Source organism: Chiloscyllium punctatum, chromosome 42 (genome assembly GCF_047496795.1).
Source record: "Chiloscyllium punctatum isolate Juve2018m chromosome 42, sChiPun1.3, whole genome shotgun sequence".
In the NCBI taxonomy this organism is placed as follows: Eukaryota; Metazoa; Chordata; class Chondrichthyes; order Orectolobiformes; family Hemiscylliidae; genus Chiloscyllium; species Chiloscyllium punctatum.
Window position 1 is genome coordinate 38,393,546 of NC_092780.1, and position 19,724 is coordinate 38,413,269.

The window sequence follows — 19,724 nt, forward strand, 5'->3', positions numbered from 1 at the left end:
TTATGCAGTTTAAGAAATCTGAGAAATGTCAGCACAGGAGGAGGCCATTTGGCCCATCACGCCAATCCCTTTACTATTTCAGCATCAGAATTTGTTTTAATTCCGTTTCTTTGCTGTTTCCATTGGTGATTTTTAAAAATTTTGTAATCATGCATTAAGTTGACTTAGCTGTGGTGATCGTGTTTGGTGATCCAGGGTCTTTATAGTCCTTGTAATATACTTTGTTTTTAATTTTGGACCCAAACGTATTTTTCTTTGTTCATTCACTGACCACCAATTGTGATGCTTACACCCATGTGCCACCATCACAGAGAATGCAGTCCTAGTTTTTCATGCTTATCATTGTAATAAGAGTCTATATCTCTGTTATCAACTTAATGCAATTGTACACTCTATAGATGCTATCATCCTTGTATAGTATTCTCAAAAGAGCACAAGGTACTGCCATTTGTATATGGTACCCAAGCACCGATTTCATATGGCAATCAAGTTCACAACGCTGATGTCATCAGCAATGCCGTCTACTAAGAGGCTCACCACACCTGTGGGCAAAGGTTTAAGAGCCGTACCAACAGAAAATTCTATTTAACTCTAGCATTCATTCAACATGGCAGCTCTTGGCTCAGTTACCTCCTCCCTTCCATCTAGGATCAATAGTTAAGTTTTTGCTGTGAATATTTGTTTGGTTAACTGTTAATTAACAATGATGTATTAAGATACACCACTCTTTGTTGGTTCGGTATTTCATTGGGCATTTTATCTAGTTCTGTTTGTTTAATGTTGCATAATTGTGTATACTTGGAATATAACAAGCTCTTGTGAAATGAGGCTTTGTTTAAATTTTTTTGTACTTGTCTTTGCACAAGAGCATTTCTTTTATTATTTTTGGATATTTGAGTATTAAGTGTTTGGGACCAGTTGCATGCTAACTTGTCAAATAAATTTGTACTTTAAACATCATCACAATCTCCTGCAGGCAGCCTATACTGACTGACTTGCCCTTGCTTGCTATTCAGCAGTGTATACTCTGTAATCTCATTTATTATGACAGAATTAATATTTAAAATCACTCTTTGATCTGCACTGGTTTTAACACTTTTAACTAATCCTAGTTGCATCCAATCTGGTGCTAATTCTTGCAAACCATACTTTTCACTTTTGTTTTATTATTTGCTGTTTCCCTGGATGTTGCTAAACCAGAGTTTCAGCTTGAATTCACAGTGCTTGTTCAGTAGTAGCTCTACAGGAGCAATTGAGATGGAAGACTGCTAGATTTTTCTTCCAGTTGCTTGTACGCCAGAGCGCAGTGATTGTGAAGCTTTTTGAAACTACTGACCTTGAAGGTATCTCTTGTCTGCCATTTTTTTTTACTGCAGTATTGAAACACTGTTTTCTTCATGCTGGGTAGCCGGTACTTTGCGCATGAGATTAAGTAAAAGTAATTTGACCATAGCCACCCTGATCCATTAATAGTTTCAAGAATGCAGCACTTGTGCACCTAACAGTCTCAAATTATCTGACACATTAGACTATGATGCAATTGGTGATTTATGACTGAATCCCCTGAACAATTAACCATGATTTGCAAGAAACATCCAGAGAAAATGGAAAATGATTCTTGCACAACAACAAATATTATTCTAATCATCAATGAAATGCTAACTTTTGAAAAATCTCCTTTGGTTAAATGGAGTTGCATGCAGATTGGAATACAAGGAGAGAGTTCATTGTGGGTACTGGCGACAATTCACGTAGCATAATGTATTTCTAATTAAAGGTAGGCTGCAGTTACATTAAAGTTGTAGTATATTGCACAGCAATTTGATTTTGCACTAATTTTAGCAGAAAGATGAGCCTAAGCTAAAGCCTAACCCAATAGCAGAATAGGAACAGATGCAGTCTACTGCATCCAAATAGTGAATTAATTACTGTTGTTCATAACATGTTTACTTCTGTCACCATTAAAAGACTTGAATGATTTTGCTATGCAGATCATGTGGAACATGTTTGTGGTTTCAATTTCACTTTCCTGTCTGTTCCTCCCTAACCCTTGACTTTTTTTCTGTCAAAAATCTATTGAGCTGAGTCTTGAATAAGTTCAATGACCCTGCCCTCATTGGTCATTTTCTGGGGAAGTCTGAGATAGGGGAAAAATTTTCAATACAGCATTAAAAGAGAGACCTCCTATTAAACTCTGTACTCTAGTTAAACCAATCGTGATGTTTGAATTCATTATTTACTTAAATTAACCATTTTTGCATTGCATAGCTGCCTCCTAGAATACTACTTTCTGAAGATCAGTTGGAATGCAGTGCTGAATATCTCATTCCTGGATTTAAAGTAAAATAGGGATTGTTACATCTCAAGACCACTAAGTGAGCCATATGACGATGTGATGTTAGCCAAAAGATTGAGCTCTGTTGTCATGCTATCTATAGTTGAACAGTCTGCCAGTGCTCAGTATAATGGCTTATACAAGAAGACTAATGACTATGCAGGAGGAATATTAGAGAACTGCCACAGTCATGGAGCTGGTTTTCCAACGTGAGTCAGTAAATGCAAAGCTACAGCAACATTTATTTAACAGACCAGCCTTTCAACTCCAAGCTGGTTTACATAATAGGACTATTTGGAAACTTTTGCAAACATTTGCTTTCCTAGCTAATACCTCCTTTCGATTATTATATGCATATTGTGATATGGAGCATGGAAGCTCTCTGTTACTACTTCCACAGGAGGAAGTGAGGACTGCAGATGCTGGAGATCAGAGCTGAAAATGTGTTGCTGGAAAAGCGCAGCAGGTCAGGCAGCATGCCTGACCTACGACTTCCACAAGCCAGTCAACAAAAGGGAAGGAGTAGATTGTCTATGGGCTAATCACTACTAATTCTTGTTGTCTTTAATTCATTTTTAAAAAAAGCAAAAGTATGGGAAGGGTGCTACCAGACAAAAAAAATGATTTTTGCAAAATTATTGTGTTTAACTTGTATGATTATTTTAGTAGGTTCCTGTGAATAATTTGAATTTGACTATCTTATATTTTATTGTAAGTTGTATTTTCTTTCAAACTTTTTTTGAGATTTGTGAAGTCTGATTATTGAATAAACATGTCACAATAGATGTCATGGTCCACTCTAACTCTAAACCAGGAGCAAATTTTCACTTCTAATCTCTTCATTAGTACATTCTTCTGCTCAAACCAGAGATATTGAAGATTTTACAATCTCTTGCTTGCTGTTAACCTGGATCAGAGTGTGTTGATTTATGGAGCCAGTGATAAAGTAATCTGAAACAATCTAAAGGCCCAATTTATAGACAGTAAAAGGGAAACAAGAAAGGGCTCATCTAATCACCAGCCTCCGTAAATTTGACTGGCTACTTGTCATCTGTGAATCTTCTCGGTTGGGGGTTTAACATGACAGTAGTTTTTAAAATTCATTATTCATGAGTTGGGTGTTGCTAGCAGGACCAGCATATATCACTTATCCTTTGTAGCCCTGGCTAAATTCTTTGCTAAGCCAACTGAAATTTTGAAATCAGCCAGGTTAGCATAGAATAGTCCTGCATGGGCTAGACAAAGTTAAAAATCACACAACACCAGGTTATAGTCCAACAGGTTTAATTGGAAGCACACTAGCTTTCGGAGCAACGCTCCTTCATCAGGTGATAGTGGAGGGCTCGATCATAACACAGAATTTATAGTAAACATTTGCAGTGTGATGTAACTGAAATTATACATTTGAAGAATTGATTGTCTGTTAAGCCTTTCATCTGTTAGAATACAGTGATAGTTTCACTTCTTTCATGTGTAAATCACAAAACCTTTTTTTAAAAAGTTGCATTCTCAGGTTAGCTGTTAACAATGGTGATAGCTAGACAATATTTTGAAGGTGTTAGCCCCCTGTGTTCTCTGTCTATGACCTGATGTTTAGATTGATTCTAATCTAAAAAGTGAGATAACAGTTTTACATACTTCAGTGGAACACTTCAGTGGTCCAGGACATTCACCCTCGGACCTTCGGGTGACCATCCTCCTAGGTGGACTTCGGGACAGGCAGCAGAGGAAAGTGGCTGAGCAGAGGCTGATAGCTAAGTTCAGTACTCATAGGGAGGGCCTCAACCGGGACCTTGGATTCATGTCGCATTACAGGTGATCACCATTGCACTACACAGACACACAGACACACTCTCACATATATACACACACACACACACACACACACACACACATTTTTTCTCTCACTCTCAACCCCCAGACGGACACACACTCAGATAGACAAAGACCCACATGCACACATATATTTTGTGGGGTGAATTTGTACTTGCAGGGTTACATTGCACTTTGCTGAAAAACTGCATACATTCATGTAGAATTCTGAGCTCAAAAACTGCATGAATTTATGTAAAACTCTGTAATCTCTCTTTTTAGATTAGAATCAATCTAAACATCAGGTCATAGACAGAGAACACAGGGGGCTAACACCTTCAACATGTTGTTTAGCTATCACCATTGTTAATAGCTAACCCGAGAATGCAACTTTTTAAAAAAAGGTTTTGTGATTTACACATGAAAGAAGTGAAACTATCATTTTCTTCTAACAGATGAAAGGCTTAACAGACAATCGATTTTTCAATGTATAATTTTAGTTACATCACACTACAAATTTTTGCTATAAATTCTGTGTTACTAGCGAGCCCTCCACTATCACCTGATGAAGGAGCGTCGCTCCGAAAGCTAGTGTGCTTCCAATTAAACCTGTTGGACTATAACCTGGTGTTGTGTGATTTTTAACTTTGTACACCCCAGTCCAACACCGGCATCTCCAAATCATGACAGCTCTGTAGTGTTGATTCTAATGAATATCAGCTTTTTATTTCAGACTTTTATTTTTCCTTTTCATCAGATTGCACAAGCACGACTCAAGTAAACATGAGGGACCAGTCCTTACCTTGTTTATATCCTATGTCAATGCAATATGTTGGATGTTAATAGAGATGCAGAGACTGGCTGTCCATCCATAAGCTAGAAGAGGCAATCTGGTGCAAATGCAGGAATATCTTTCTTTGGGGAGTATTATTAAAACTATTGCCAATGCAAGTTAGTTCTGCATGAATCTGGTAATTACCTTTGCAATGTGCTTTTTAATCTTGAAATTTCGATCAAAAGTGAATGCTTCAATTGCTTCTCAAATGTGATTCAACCCCTCTTTCTTTCTTCCTCTTAGCCATGTAATTGTGAAGACTAGTCCGAACCATAAATTTGTCTTCACGGTGAAAAGTCATGCCTCTGTGCTTCCAGGGAGCATCGCCTTCAGTCTGCCACAGGTAATAAGAAGTTATGGGTGCATCCTGTAGCAGACATCCATGTGAACAAGCAGTTAGCACCTCGGAGATGATTTAATTCTATTTTTTAAACAGCTGAATCGTGGGGGATAAATGTATCCACGATGAAATAGTTCTCTTTGGTAATTTATATATGAGCGTAGCACTTTTCAAAACTTTTTCACCAGCTTCTAACTGAAAAAAGGCCTGGTGTTGCCTCTGTCTTTCACTTATAACGCACGACTCTCATCTCTAACCTCCTTGTCTTCTCCCATGTATAAGAATACGTTTTTGTTTCTCAAATGAGTACCCATCTCACATGCAGCTCATTCTGGAATTTCATCCTTCCATTTCTGCCATTCTAATTGCTGAAATGACCCTGGACCACATCGTTAATGGCATTTAGTGACAGTGGCCAGCATGATCATCCCTTCTCATGATCTGTGATTTACTTACTCTTTAACATTGACTGCGCCAGGCACTTCTAGTGCCTTTTACTTTGTCCATCTCATTGGGATTTCCTTTTCTTAGTTCAGGTCGTAATTACATAGAAATAACTGTCAAAATAGTCCAGTTGGCTCAAATAATCCATGTTTGTGTTTATCCTCTGCGTAATTAACTCTTCAACCCTTTTTGCTTCCTCCAACTATGCAATGCACCTTGATGTTGGTCTGTGTGTAACATTTTGAGTGGCACAGTGGTTAGCACTGCTGCCTCACAGCGCCAGAGACCTGGGTTCAATTCCCGACTCAGGCGACTGTGTGGAGTTTGCACGTTCTCCCCGTGTCTGCATGGGTTTCCTCCGGGTGCTCCGGTTTCCTCCCACAGTCCAAAGATGTGCAGGTCAGGTGAATTGGCCATGCTAAATTGCCCATAGTGTTAGGTAAAGGGGTAAACGTAGAAGTATGGGTGGGTTGCGCTTCGGCGGGTTGGTGTGGACTTGTTGGGCCGAAGGGCCTGTTTCCACACAAAGTAATCTAATTCTGAATTCTCACCCTCATCTTGACCATGCATAAGATTAATTTCTTGGTCAAACCTTCAGTCTTGTTCTGAATTGGTAGCTTTTTTCAACTTGGTACTGAAGGGCCTTGGACCATTTTCTACAATCGTGTAAACGAGGCCTCTTGAATCCTTTGAAGTGTTTCCCATTATGTTTTGCTCCTGCAAATGTTCACACAAGTGAACCTCACTGCTTTGTTGTCTGCTGACATATTCAGAGTTTCTCCATTAAAAATGTTCACATCATGGAAGCAGAATATGGATGAACATGGATGAGTTGGACCAAAGGGTCTGTTTCTGTGTTGTACATCTCTATGATGCTATGACTCTGAGACAGAGTCATACAGTACCAACCAGATCTCTCAATTTGACCCCGTTCGATTTGCTGGCATTCAGCCAATATCCTTCTACACCATTCCTATTCGTATACCCATCCAGATGCCTTTTAAATGTTGTAATTGTACCCTCCTCCACCACTACTTCTAGTAGCTTGTTTCATACATGCACCATCTTCTGACTGAAAAATTTACCCCTCAGGACCTTTTTTAAATCATTCCCCTCTCACCTTAAACCTATGCCCTTTACTTGTGGACTTCCCCACCCTTATCCTGATGAAGGAGAGGCACTGTAAAAGCTTGTGATTTCAAGTAAACCTGTTGGCAAATAACCTGGTGTTATGTGACTTCTGACATTTGAAATAGACCTTGGCTATTCATCCTATCCATGCCACTCATGATTTTATAAACCTCCTGAGGTCACCCCTCAGCCTCTGACGCTCTAGGAAAAAAAAGCCCCAGCCTGTACAACCTCTCCCTATAACTCAAACCTCCAGTCCCAGCAGGATCCCTGTAAATCTTTTCTGCACTTGCAAGTTTAACAACATCCTTCCTATAGAAGGGTGACCACAATTGTACACAGTCGTCTAAAAGTAGCCTCATCAAACACAACATGGCATCCAAACTCCTATACTTAGTGTTTTGACCAATGAAGGCAAGCATGCTACAAGTTTTCTTCAACCACCCTGTTGACTTGTGATTCTATTTTCAAGGAACTATGCACCTGCATCCCACCCTTTGTTTAGAACATACCCGCTGTGCATCTGTGTGATTTTTGATTTCAGATTTTATCATGCCATACTTTATCTTGTATGCAACATGGGAAGAATGCAACACCAGACCTTGACTCACTGTTAAGCCTGATCCTGGTTGTATTAATAATGCATGGTCATGGATGTGTGAAGATTGCAGCCCTTTTTGTTGCTGTTCCATATGTGCGCACATTTTAAGAGTGGTATCGATTTAAGATAGTGATCAGTGCACCTCTTTCAGTAGAATTTAGTTTAATTTTCAGCATTCATAGATTTTTCTTAACCCTCGCTACTGTTATGACAGAGTGTAAATTCACTTGAAAATAGCATTTTCTGAATATTGAAGTCAGCTTAAAATGCAGCCTGAGCTGCCTGAATGGAAAGACAGGGAGATGAGCTGTTCCAAAATAGTTACATGTAACAACTGGGTGTTACCTGTGTTTTGGTTACTTGACGACAATTCGAATTTAACCAATTCATTTAAATTATGCCCAGGATACTAAAACCAAATTATGTTTGAATTTATTGTTTTGACGACATTGACCTGATGACAGGGAACAATATTGGGGGACGGGGTATTTAAAAAAAAATGTGGGTATTTTGAAAATTGGTCAGAGAGCAACTACCACCAAACAGCAGAGCAACTGCTGTGGAGCCAGAGAGCTAACTGCCCATTTAAAATCTTGCTCTCAAAGAAATTAGAAGGCACTCTATCAAGGTGCTTTTTCCTGTAAACATACTCGCACTAAAAAGAAAGATGATGACCCAGGGAGATCAGCAGATAGAAGATTGAAGACAGCAGAGAAGACACAGACTGTGTGAACTTGAAATTAAGTTAATGTGATTTTTAATAAGTGTATTATTAGAACAGCATGTTAATAGGATTGTGTTCAGTTAAGGGAAAGTGTTTGGTTTGTTAATAGTTTTGTTTAGCATTTTCTATTAGAGTTAGGAAAATAAATTGTTTTTTTTTTCTTTAAGTAGAAGAAATTAGGAGTTCTCTGTCACACCCTCACATGTCAACAGATTGTGGCAAGTAGATTGGGTGTTAACTAACAGGGGTTCGACCTCTGCATCGTAACACTACCAGGAGTCCAAAAACTTTAATCTGTTGTTTAAAGACTGGATCATTTTGATCTAACATCAAATTGCTTTTCAAAATTCTGCTTCAGTACTGGCAGGAATTTGCATGATTTGAATATTAATTAATATTCTACTAAACGAGGAGCTGTGTTTGGTTAGATCTAATACCAATAAAGGCAAAAGATGTTTTCAAACTCTGCTTGTAATTGATGGTTAAATTAGTTATTAAAGGTGGGAGTAATTTTCATATTTGTGGGGCATAAACTTAATTTATGTTTTCACTGGAAGGCATTAGTTGATGGAATTGCAGCCCAAATCTTTACATTTTCAATGTACGCCCTTGGTTGCTTTATGATCTTCCTAAGAAGTGTAATACTTTTCATCTGTTAATGGTATACTGCAACTGGTTCCTGATATCCAATGTGAGATTTGATTTGAAATCAAAAATGAAATATTCACAGAATTGTAGAATTCTTACATTGAAGAAGGAAGCGGCTGGGTCCATAGTATCTTCACCAGCTCTATAAGAATATCATTACCTTGTGACAATTTCCTGATGTTTCCCCATACCTTTTACACACTCCCTTTATCCTAATAATCATCCAATGCCCTTTTGAATGCCTCAATTGAAGCTATCTACACCGCATTTCTAGGCAGTGTGTTCTCTACCCTAAGTGCTCACTGCAAGAAAAGTTTTTCTCACATCTTCCTTGCTTCTTTTGCAGCACTTAAAATTTGTGCCCTCTTGGTCTTTTTTTGTTTACAAACATGAACAGCTTTTCTCTATCTGCTCTATCCAGCCAGCTCGTGATTTTGTAAACCTTTATCAAATCTGCTCCCTGCTTTCGTCTCTCCAAGGAGAACAGTTCCACTTCTTCAATCTATCCTCAGAAACTGAAGTTTCTCAATTAACTCTTCAGGTCTGCTCTCTAACATGTTATCTCCCATGGAAACTCAAAATAACAACAAGCCAACTAGTGAGATAGAAACCAAGTTCATGTTATTTTTTGTGAAAAGTATTGGGGAAATCTTACAGGTCTTATTCTACGTGCAGCAGCATAGCTAGTCCATTTTTGGATATTTATTTGGTCAACCTGTTCAGAGATGTTACACACAAAGATACAAATACATTGTACTTTAAACTGTGTTCACATTTGGTTTAATTGTAGAATATTCTATCACTTGCCAGCTTTGTTGATCTAATCTCATCTAATCTAATCTAAACTTCCCAGCTTTGTTGACTCGTTGCATGACTTACCAGGGAAGGGTTCAGATGTGAATATATAAACTTGGAAAAGAATATGATCCAGTGCATCTAGAATTGTTTAAATGTGTGAACTGTTGTACTTCACAAATAGGAAAAATTAACTGTTTTGGAGTTGGATTGGGATGATTGCGCTGTTTTATAAGAACCATTCTTGTTCTGCTTATTACATAAAGAGTAGATTATTGCAATGTTAACAGTTGTACTAGTGCTTCACTATTGTTAGAACTGGCATTGTATGCACTTCCAACCAAGTATGAAATTCATGCAGCCAAGGAAGGGATTATTCATTATTTGAAGTATTTGTTTTTGACATGAGAGAAAAAATGTCTAATCTTGCATTGCTTTTCATAAGCTATTATCAAGTGACAAGCCTAATTTTAAGTTAAAAATATGATGTGTATCTTGCACGGTTCTGAGTCCTTGGATCCTCATGGTTTCTTTTACTTAAACTGTTATTTTTTTAAAAAATCCTTCATTCTTTGAATGGACTTATTGAAACAATGCTATCCGTTAACTCATTATATTTTCCTTGCAGCGAAAATGGGTGGGTCTCTCCATTGGTCAGGAAGTGGAAGGTATGTTTCATTTTATTGCTTAATTAAACATCATTAATAATGAAGCAGAAATTAACAATTTGCAGACATATCTAACAGTTATAAAATGAGCACAGTGTACAGAGCATGATGTGTGTACTTACAGGATCATAGTTACACAGAACAGGAACAGATCCTTCACTGAAACTAATCCATGCTGACCGATTTTTCCCAAACTAAACTCCTATCCCTTTAAACTGTCCTATTCATGTACCTGTCCAAATGTTTTTAAGTGTTGTAACTGTACCTGTATCTTCCACTTCCTCTGGCAGTTCATTCCACATACGAATAAACCTCTGCATGAAAAAGTTACCCCTTGGGTCCCTTTTACATCTTTTGCCTCACCTCAGAAATATGCCCCCTAATTTTGAACTCACCCATCTGAGGGGAAAGATACTTGCTATTCACTTTATCTATGACCCTCGTGATTTTATAAATCTCTAAGGGGTTTGCTCTTAGCCCATTGAAAAGATTTGCCAGCTTATCCAGCCCTTCCTTAGAATGCAAATCCTCCAGTCCAGTTATCATACACATGTAGAGACTTGGTATGTCATAATTCACTGCTCTGCAATACTGAAATTGAATCTGATTATTCTAAGATCACACCTTCTACAAAAAAAAATCAAATGATTGGTTTATAATGAAGTGAAGAAAAAATTGAGACATTATTAATAAAAAAAAATCTCCTGGAGGTACCTTTTTCAAGAGAATTCAGTAGGAGTGACTGGCAGTTACATTTGAAAAAAATAAGGCACACCTAGATAAACATGTCATTGAGGTTGAGTAAACGCATTATTTATTTTGCCTGAGTTGCTATTTTTAAGTAAAGATTTTTTTAAAAAAACTGCACTAAGGTTGAGTGAGCTGTTTACTCGTTTCAGATCTGTTTACTTCAGTGAGAAATATTCCTCAAAATACGGCAGAGGTTCCAGAAGCCCTTTATTGTTCCTTTCCTTCCATTTAGGGAGCCTGTAATGATGATACGTTGTGGTTTGGTAAATAAGCCATCCATCTTGATTCAAAATGAAAAGGTTTGATCATCCAGCTGTCTACAATCTTATATTGATCAACCTCTAACTTTAAGAACCACCATTATGTCAACACTGGAAAACCTTCATATGCTCAACCATAAATCATATGATTTATTACTATTACATGACTGTGTTGTCGAATTTGTCAGAGATTTGAACCAAAATTGGGGAATGGATTTTTAAAAATTGATGAGAAGCAGATTTTCATGGGGTTTACTTGGGAAGGGAATGTATGGCATTACATGCACCACAAATATTTAGATCTCATCATAATTTATATTTGTGGCCTGATTTCTGAAGCTTCACCCACTTGGTCAGATTCACAGCTGTATCCAATTAGGACACACCATTCCATTCAATAAAGTAATGTGAGAAGTACAAAATAAGTTGTGCAAAATATTTTGGTGTTCAAGTAGTTGAGAATTAGGTTGAGAAGTCTCGAGCTTTTAGCAGGTGTAATGATTTTTCAACAAAGCACATTAGGCAAAGAATTGTGAAACTGGATGTTGTGCTGATGGACGAGTCATACCTTAAGAATTAAAGGCAAATCATAAGTCTTAAGGTTGCTTGGTACTGATCAAAAATATGAGGTAAAAACAATGACTGCAGATGCTGGAAACCAGATTCTGGATTAGTGGTGCTGGAAGAGCACAGCAGTTCAGGCAGCATCCAAGTAGCTTCGAAATCGACGTTTCGGGCAAAAGCCCTTCATCAGGAATAAAGGCAGTGAGCCTGAAGCGTGGAGAGATAAGCTAGAGGAAGGTGGGGGTGGGGAGAAAGTAGCATAGAGTACAATGGGTGAGTGGGGGAGGGGATGAAGGTGATAGGTCAAGGAGGAGAGGGTGGAATGGATAGATGGAAAAGGAGATAGGCAGGTAGGACAAGTCCGGACAAGTCATGGGGACAGTTATTGAGCTGGGAGTTTAGAACTAGGGTGAGGTGGGGGAGGGGGAAATGAGGAAGCTGTTGAAGTCCACATTGATGCCCTGGGGTTGAAGTGTTCCGAGGCGGAAGATGAGGCATTCTTCCTCCAGGCGTCTGGTGGTGAGGGAGCAGCGGTGAAGGAGGTCCAGGACCTCCATGCCCTCGGCAGAGTGGGAGGGGGAGTTGAAATGTTGGGCCACGGGCCGGTGTGGTTGATTGGTGCTGGTGTCCTGGAGATGTTCCCTAAAGCGCTCTGCTAGGAGGCGCCCAGTCTCCCCAATGTAGAGGAGACCGCATCGGGAGCAACGGATACAATAAATGATATTGGTGGATGTGCAAGTAAAACCTTGGTGGATGTGGAAGGCTCCTTTAGGGCCTTGGATAGAGGTCAGGGAGGAGGTGTGGGCGCAGATTTTACAGTTCCTGCAGTGGCAGGGGAAAGTGCCAGGATGGGAGGGTGGGTTGTTTGGGAGCGTTGGAATCTGTGGGTGGGAGATCTCCTGAGGTGATGAGGTTCTGTATGGTCTGGGAAATGATGGTTTGGTGATGGGGGGTGGGGTCATGGTCGAGGCGGCAGTAGGAAGAGGTGTCCTCGAGTTGACGTTTGGCTTCATCGGTGTAGAGGTCAGTGCGCCAGACTACCACTGTGCCCCCTTTATCCGCTGGCTTGATGGTGAGGTTGGGATTGGAGCAGAGGGATTGGAGGGCTGCGAGTTGAGGGTGAGAGGTTGGAGTGGGGGAGGGGGGTCGACAGGTTGAGGCGGTTAATGTCCCGGCGGCAGTTGGAAATGAAGAGGTCGAGGGCAGGTAATAGGCCAACACTTCAACCCCAGGGCATCAATGTGGACTTCAACAGCTTCCTCATTTTCCCCTTCCCCCACCTCACCCTAGTTCTACACTCCCAGCTCAGTAACTGTCCCCATGACTTGTACGGACTTGTCCTACCTGCCTATCTCCTTTTCCACCTATCCGCTCCACCCTCTCCTCCTTGATCTATCACCTTCATCCCCTCCCCCACTCACCCATTGTACTCTCTGCTACTTTCTCCCCACCCCCACCTTCCTCTAGCTTATCTCTCCACGCTTCAGGCTCACTGCCTTTATTCCTGATGAAGGGCTTTTGCATGAAACATCGATTCCAAAGCTACTTGGATGTTGCCTGAACTGCTGTGATCAAAAATATGCACTAGTTAATCTTTGGTGTGAAAAGAATTGGACTGTTCAAAAGAGAGTGTTCTAGCCCTGAACTCTAAAATGATGGTCCTTGATGATCCTGTATTAATTTTATTTACACTATAAATCTTGTCTTGGTGTATCTTTTATCTTGAAGCCAACAGGAACTACAATGTGTCCTTCATGCCAGTTCAACCTTAAAGTTCAGCATAACAAAGATTTGTGAGGTAGTCTTCAGTCTCCCTTGATCAGGATGGATATGAATATGTTGGACGCAGTTCAGAGAAAGTTTACTAGTCCTAATACCCTCATGAGAAAGTTGTCTTTTGAGGAAAAATTAGATTAGGCTTGTACCTGCTGGAATAGAACAGTAAGAGAGAACTTGATTAAAACACACAAAATCTTGATGAGTTCCTGTTCGGATCAGATTGGATGTGATGTTACACCTTGTGGTAGAATTCAGAATTGGGGGTCACCCATTTAAAATATGGCAAAATTTGTTTCTCTGGTGAGTCTTTGAAACATCTTTTGAAAGTTGGTAGAAGTGAAGTCCTTCAATATTTTTATGGCAGAAGTTGGTAGATTCTTGAGCAGGGGGGGATAGAAAGGTGGGAATGCATCTTTGGGGTTGCAATCAACTAGGCCATCTTATTGAACAGTGGAGCAGGCTTGAGGGGCTGAATGGCCTGTTCTTGCTCCTTGATTGTATGAAATAAATCAACTGCTTTAACCAAAATGGCCGTAAACTCATAATCATACAGCACAGAAAAGGCCCAAGTCTGCACCAACATAACTACCACTAAAGGCGCACTAATTCCAATTTTGTGCCACTTCTTCCATATCCCTGAGTGTTATGGTTCTCCAAGTGCTCATCCAAACCTTTTTTAAAGGTTTACAACCTCCACTGCTTTCCCAGGCAGTGCATTCCTGATTCCCACCATTGGTTGAGGGAAAGCATTTTTTTTTCTCAAATATCCCCTGAAACTCCTACTGTTTACCCTGAAACAATTGATTTGATTTGATTTATTATTGTCACATGTACTGAGATACAGTGAAAAGTATTGTTTTGTATGCTGACCAGACAAATTAGACCTGACAGAAGATGATCAGGGTAATTGGACTGAATGCAGAATATAGAATCCCCACAATGTGGAAACAGGTCAGTTGGTCCACACCGACCCTCTGAGTAACCCTCCCTGACCCATTCTCCTACCCTATTACTCTACATTTATCCCTGACTAAAGCACCTAACCTGCACATCCCTGAACAGTCTATGCAATTTCGCCTGGCCAATTCACCTAACCTGCATATCTTTGGTGGGAGGAAACCGACCATGCTGACACGGGGAGAATGTGCAAACTCCACACAGTTACCTGAGAGTGGAATCGAACCTGGGTCCCTGGCATTGGGAGGCAGTAGTACTAACAACTAAGCCACCATGCCACCCTTATATAGTGTGACAGCCAAAGAGAAGGTGCAGAAAAAAGATCACCTCTGATATGAGAGGTCCATTCATAAGACTGATAACATTAAAGAAGAAGCTGTTCTTGAATCTGGTGGTACCTAGTTTGTGATTGATCCCTCAACCAAAGGACACAACTGCACTAAATTCATCCTGTCCATCACCCTCATAATCTAATACACATCATTCAGCTTTCATTACTCAAAAGAAACCAATCCAATTCTGTCTTGTCTTTTCTTATAGTTCAACTTTTCCATCCCAAGCAACTAGTGCTATCACATCTTTACTGTAGTGAAGTGGCCAGAACTGTACACAGTACTCCAACTGTGCCCTAACTAATGCTCTGTACAATTCCAATATTGCTTCCTTACTGTTACACTCTCTGACGCAGCTGATGGAAACAAATGTCCCATATATTGGCAAAGCTATCCTATTATCAGGCTCAGTCGATTTCGGAATCAGTGAATAATTATCCCAAGATTCTCTGTTCCTCTAAGCTACCCATTAAATGCTCGCTCATCTGGTTTCTTCCTTGCACTTATAAGGGTTAAATGCCGTCGGCCACTACTCTGACCATCTGACCAATTCCATCCATAGTGACCATCATAGTCACTATTAACCACCCTATCAGTCTTGGTGTCATCTGAAAACTTGCTTAACAATCCTCCCACATTTTCATTGATATGTTTATAACTAATACTAAAGATCCCAGTACTGATCCTTGTGATACACTGCTGGGCATTGGTCTCCAATCATTCAAACAGCTTACAACCACTACCTTTTGTGTCCTTTTCGTACACCAGTTTCTGATCCATCTCGCCAGGTTTCCCTTGAATTCCATGTGCTTTAATCTTCTCAATCAGTCTCCCATTTAGGACTTTGTCAAAGGCTTTATGAAAAACAATATAAGCTGCGTCAACTGAATTTTCCTCATCCACACTTGATCACATGTTCGAAAAATTGTAACAAATTGGTTAGACGTGACCTCCCTTCCTCCAAGTCATGCTGACTATCCCGAATGAACCCATGTCTTTCCAAGCTGATATTAACTGTTTTGGAATTTTCTCCACTAGATGTGAGACTGACCAGTCTATAATTTCCTGGTTCATCTTTACCACCTTTCTTGAAAAGTGAAACCATGTTAGCTATCCTCCAGTCCTCTGGCATTTCCCCCTCTGCCAGAGAGGAATTAAAATTTTGTGTCAGAGCCCCTGCAATTTCCTGCCGTGCATCTCATGGCAGCCTGGGATGCAATTCATCCAGGCGAGGGTATTTGTCCCTTTTTAAGCCTGACAGTCTCCAATACCTCCCCATTTCTTATGACAAACTGCTAGTTCCTCAAAATTCTTTTTGTTGAACTCTTACTTAAGCTCTCCTTTTCCAGAGTGAAGACTGATGAGAAATATTCATTTAACACCCTTCCAATATCCTGCTTCACACCTTGTTCTTTAATGGGTGCTACTTTTTCCCTGGTTAACCTCTTTCCTTTAATGTATTTATAAAATATCTTTGGATTCTCTTTAATCCTGTTTATAAGTCCCTTTTCATGGCTCCTTTTTGCTCTTCTAATTGCTTTCTTAAATTCCCTCTTGCACTTCCTACATTCCTCCAGGGCCACAGCTGAATTGCTCCCTATGAACTTTCTGAAAACCTTTTTCCTCTTCCTCATTTATTCCAAGGGATACAGGACATAATCTAGTGCAAATACAAAGCTTTCATTGACTGAAAATTTCATCGTTCAAGAGAAATGTTCAAAAGGTCTTTACAAAGGAGTAGAAGTAGACTGAGAGGAGCAGTAGAGCATAAAACAGGCAACATAAAGAGCAACTGGTGGCGTTAGGAGCACAGGAAGTTCAGCAACTAACAGGTAACAATGCCAGTCTGATCGATGGCTCAAGCATTCCCAGGTCCAACTTGCTGAGTGCCTAGCTGGTCGAGAAGCTAATCAACGACCAGGAGGAAATCGGTCCTAGTTGGGAAAAACTTCTTCATGACTTCCTCAATTCTTTATCAACATTAATTATTTCACCTTGATTCCTCAGTACCCCATTCATTTTAGTCTTCTGCCATGCTGATCTGGAGGAGGGTTGAAAAGCTCTCAACAGTTGAAATACAAAGCCTCTGGAACAGATGGCGTACTTGTTGAAATTTTGAAACTTGGTGGGGATATACTCCTAGCACAATTACACAACATTGCATCCCTCATTGAGAAATAGCAGCTGCTAGGGAAAATCAGGGACCCTGTAATCGTGACTATTTTCAAAAACGTAGATGGATTGCAATTGCAGAAACAAGAAAGGTGCCTTGCTGCCAACTCCTGCAAAGAAAGTCATTGCAAAGATCTTCTCAACTGTCTTCCTCAATGGCTGAGGAACTCCTTCCACATGGCAGTGTGGTCTTCACTTGTTGAAAGACGTCACAGACGTGATCTTTACATGTACTATGAATTCAAGAGAACTGCAAGGAATAGCATCAACATTGCTTTTCTTGATATCAGGAAAGCTTTCAAATCTAAGGTTTATTGAACGTTGTGTTTGTGTTTGGCTGCACTCAGAAATTTGTCACCATTTTCTGTGCACTTCATGATGACATTCAAGCTATGATCCTCAGCAGGTGAACCACCTCAAACTCTACCTAAATGAGAACTGGGGTCAAATAAGGCTGGGTTATTGCGTTAACTATCTTTTCTTTTTCTTTGCTGACATGCTGCATCTCACCTGCAGCAAGTTACCCACAGGCATGACGATAATCTAGAGAGTCAATTGGAAACTAAGGCCACCCCAACCTCGATCATGAAGGTTCCATTTGCAGTTGATGTGTGTGTAGTCTTACTCAGACTGAGCTATAGGCCCTTGGTGACTCTTTGAAACGTGAGAAAATAGACCTTTGACTAAACATCCAGAAAATTAAGGTCTTCTTTAAATAACTTTTGATGAACAATGAAATCCTTGAAAATATGGACCATTTTCTGTCGCTTGGGAGTCACCTCTTAATGAAGGATGCACTGCAATTACTCACCAAGGTTCTTTTGACAGCACCTTCCAACTCTATTGCTTAAATGGACATGGATAGCAGATGCATGGGAATAGTTTTCCCTGAGACTTGACCTCAAAGCCATGCACCATTCTGACGTGGAATTATATCCTATTCCTTTTGGGCCAAAGTTCAGGAGTTCTCTTCCTGACACCACTGTGGCCAAGTGGTTCAAGAGGGCGATTCACCGCCAACTTGATAGTTATTCATGATGCATATGTCCCTAGAATGAATTAAAATGCCAAGCCCAATACTTGTCAACAGTAGAGGGATTAATAGGATTGGTAGTGAGGTAGAGTCAAAGTTCATCAGAGCACATTTGAAAGTAAATTTTCAGGAAGTGCAATCCTGTGTTGTTACTTTACCCGGTTTTCATAGAATAGAATCCCTACAGTGTGAAAACAGGCCTTCAGCCCAGCAAGACCACACTAACCCTCTGAAGAGTAATCCACCCAGACCCATTCCCCTACCCTATTACTCTACATTTACCTCTGACTAATCCACTTAACCTACATATCCTGAACACTATGGACAATTTACCATGGCCGATTCACCTAACCTGACCTTGTAAAGGTTCATGAGTGGCATGGATGGGATAAATAGCCAAAATTAGATGAATTTTTCCAAAACCAGAAGGCATAAAATTAGAATAGAATAGCCTTTATTGTCACATTCACTTGAAAGAGTAGAGAGAAACGTTTGTAATGTCGCCGCTTTGGTGACAGCTTAGGTACAGAATATTGTGTTGTTACAGAATTAAAAGAGTAAAACAAAAATTGTCCAGCATATGCATAAAAACTTTAAAAAAATATGTTAATTACTCAAAGTCCAGAATAATAATAAGAATAAAAATGTTTTTAAGTACCCAAATCACAGTCTGTGACCACTGGGTTTCAGAACTTGAGACCTCGCTGCCTCCTCGTGCCGGGCTCTAGCTCGTGGCTAGCCTTCCAGGATTTGTCTCCTGGTTGGCCTGGACTTGGACTGCCTCCCGCGCCGTGCTCTGGCCAGTGACTCACTTCCAGGGCACTCCTCTTGCACCAGCATAGACTCTGACTTGCCTGCTCCATTCTCCATTCTCCATTCTCCCTGGGTAAGTTTCAGAAGTTAAAAGTTGGGGTTGGGGTGGGGAAGCAAAACTGCAGAAAAGAAAGGAAAAGGAACTGATGAAGTAGAGAAGCTCTGACTGGAGTGTCCTACTGTGCTGCCATCTTGTCTCTATTGATAGGCTTAAAGTGAGAGGGGAAAGATTTAAACGGGACCAGAGAAGCAACTTTTTCACACAGGGTGGTGCATATATTGTAATGGACCAGAGCAGACACCCTCAATATTTTAAGAAGATAACCTAACTTTTTCTTTATTTTTTAAGGGCAGTTGTGAAGTGCTGTGTCCTAGATGTATTGCAACTTGTTAAGCTAGTTGACATAAAACAGAACACAATTTATTTAAACACTGCAGTTAAAAGATAATGAAAGAAAGAGGAGTTTAGAATAACCTAACTTTATTGGAAAGCTTAACAATACAATAGATATGGTAACTATTATTAATTAATTGTTCAAATACAGTAACTTCCCATTAACACATCCCTTGACAAAAAGGAAGATTCATAAAAATAGATTTGTGTCTCAGGTGACCCAACAGCACAGAAAACCTCAGCATTTAGCCTTAACTGAGAGAGGGAAAAGATAGCTTCTATTTGTTCAAGCCCACAACAGAAATTGCTTAAAGCTAAACCCAAAACTTAAAAAATA

General features: G+C 39.9%; 1 protein-coding gene across 1 annotated transcript in view; it reads left to right on the forward strand.

Annotated features, from left to right (window-relative positions):
* LOC140465908 (vesicle-fusing ATPase) overlaps positions 1-19,724 on the forward strand; it is a 273,650-nt gene that overhangs the window by 26,487 nt on the left and 227,439 nt on the right. Inside the window, exons 3-4 of the mRNA XM_072561838.1 lie at positions 5,226-5,325; positions 10,294-10,333. Coding sequence (XP_072417939.1) covers positions 5,226-5,325; positions 10,294-10,333 — 140 coding nt within the window. The remainder of the gene's footprint in view (positions 1-5,225; positions 5,326-10,293; positions 10,334-19,724) is intronic.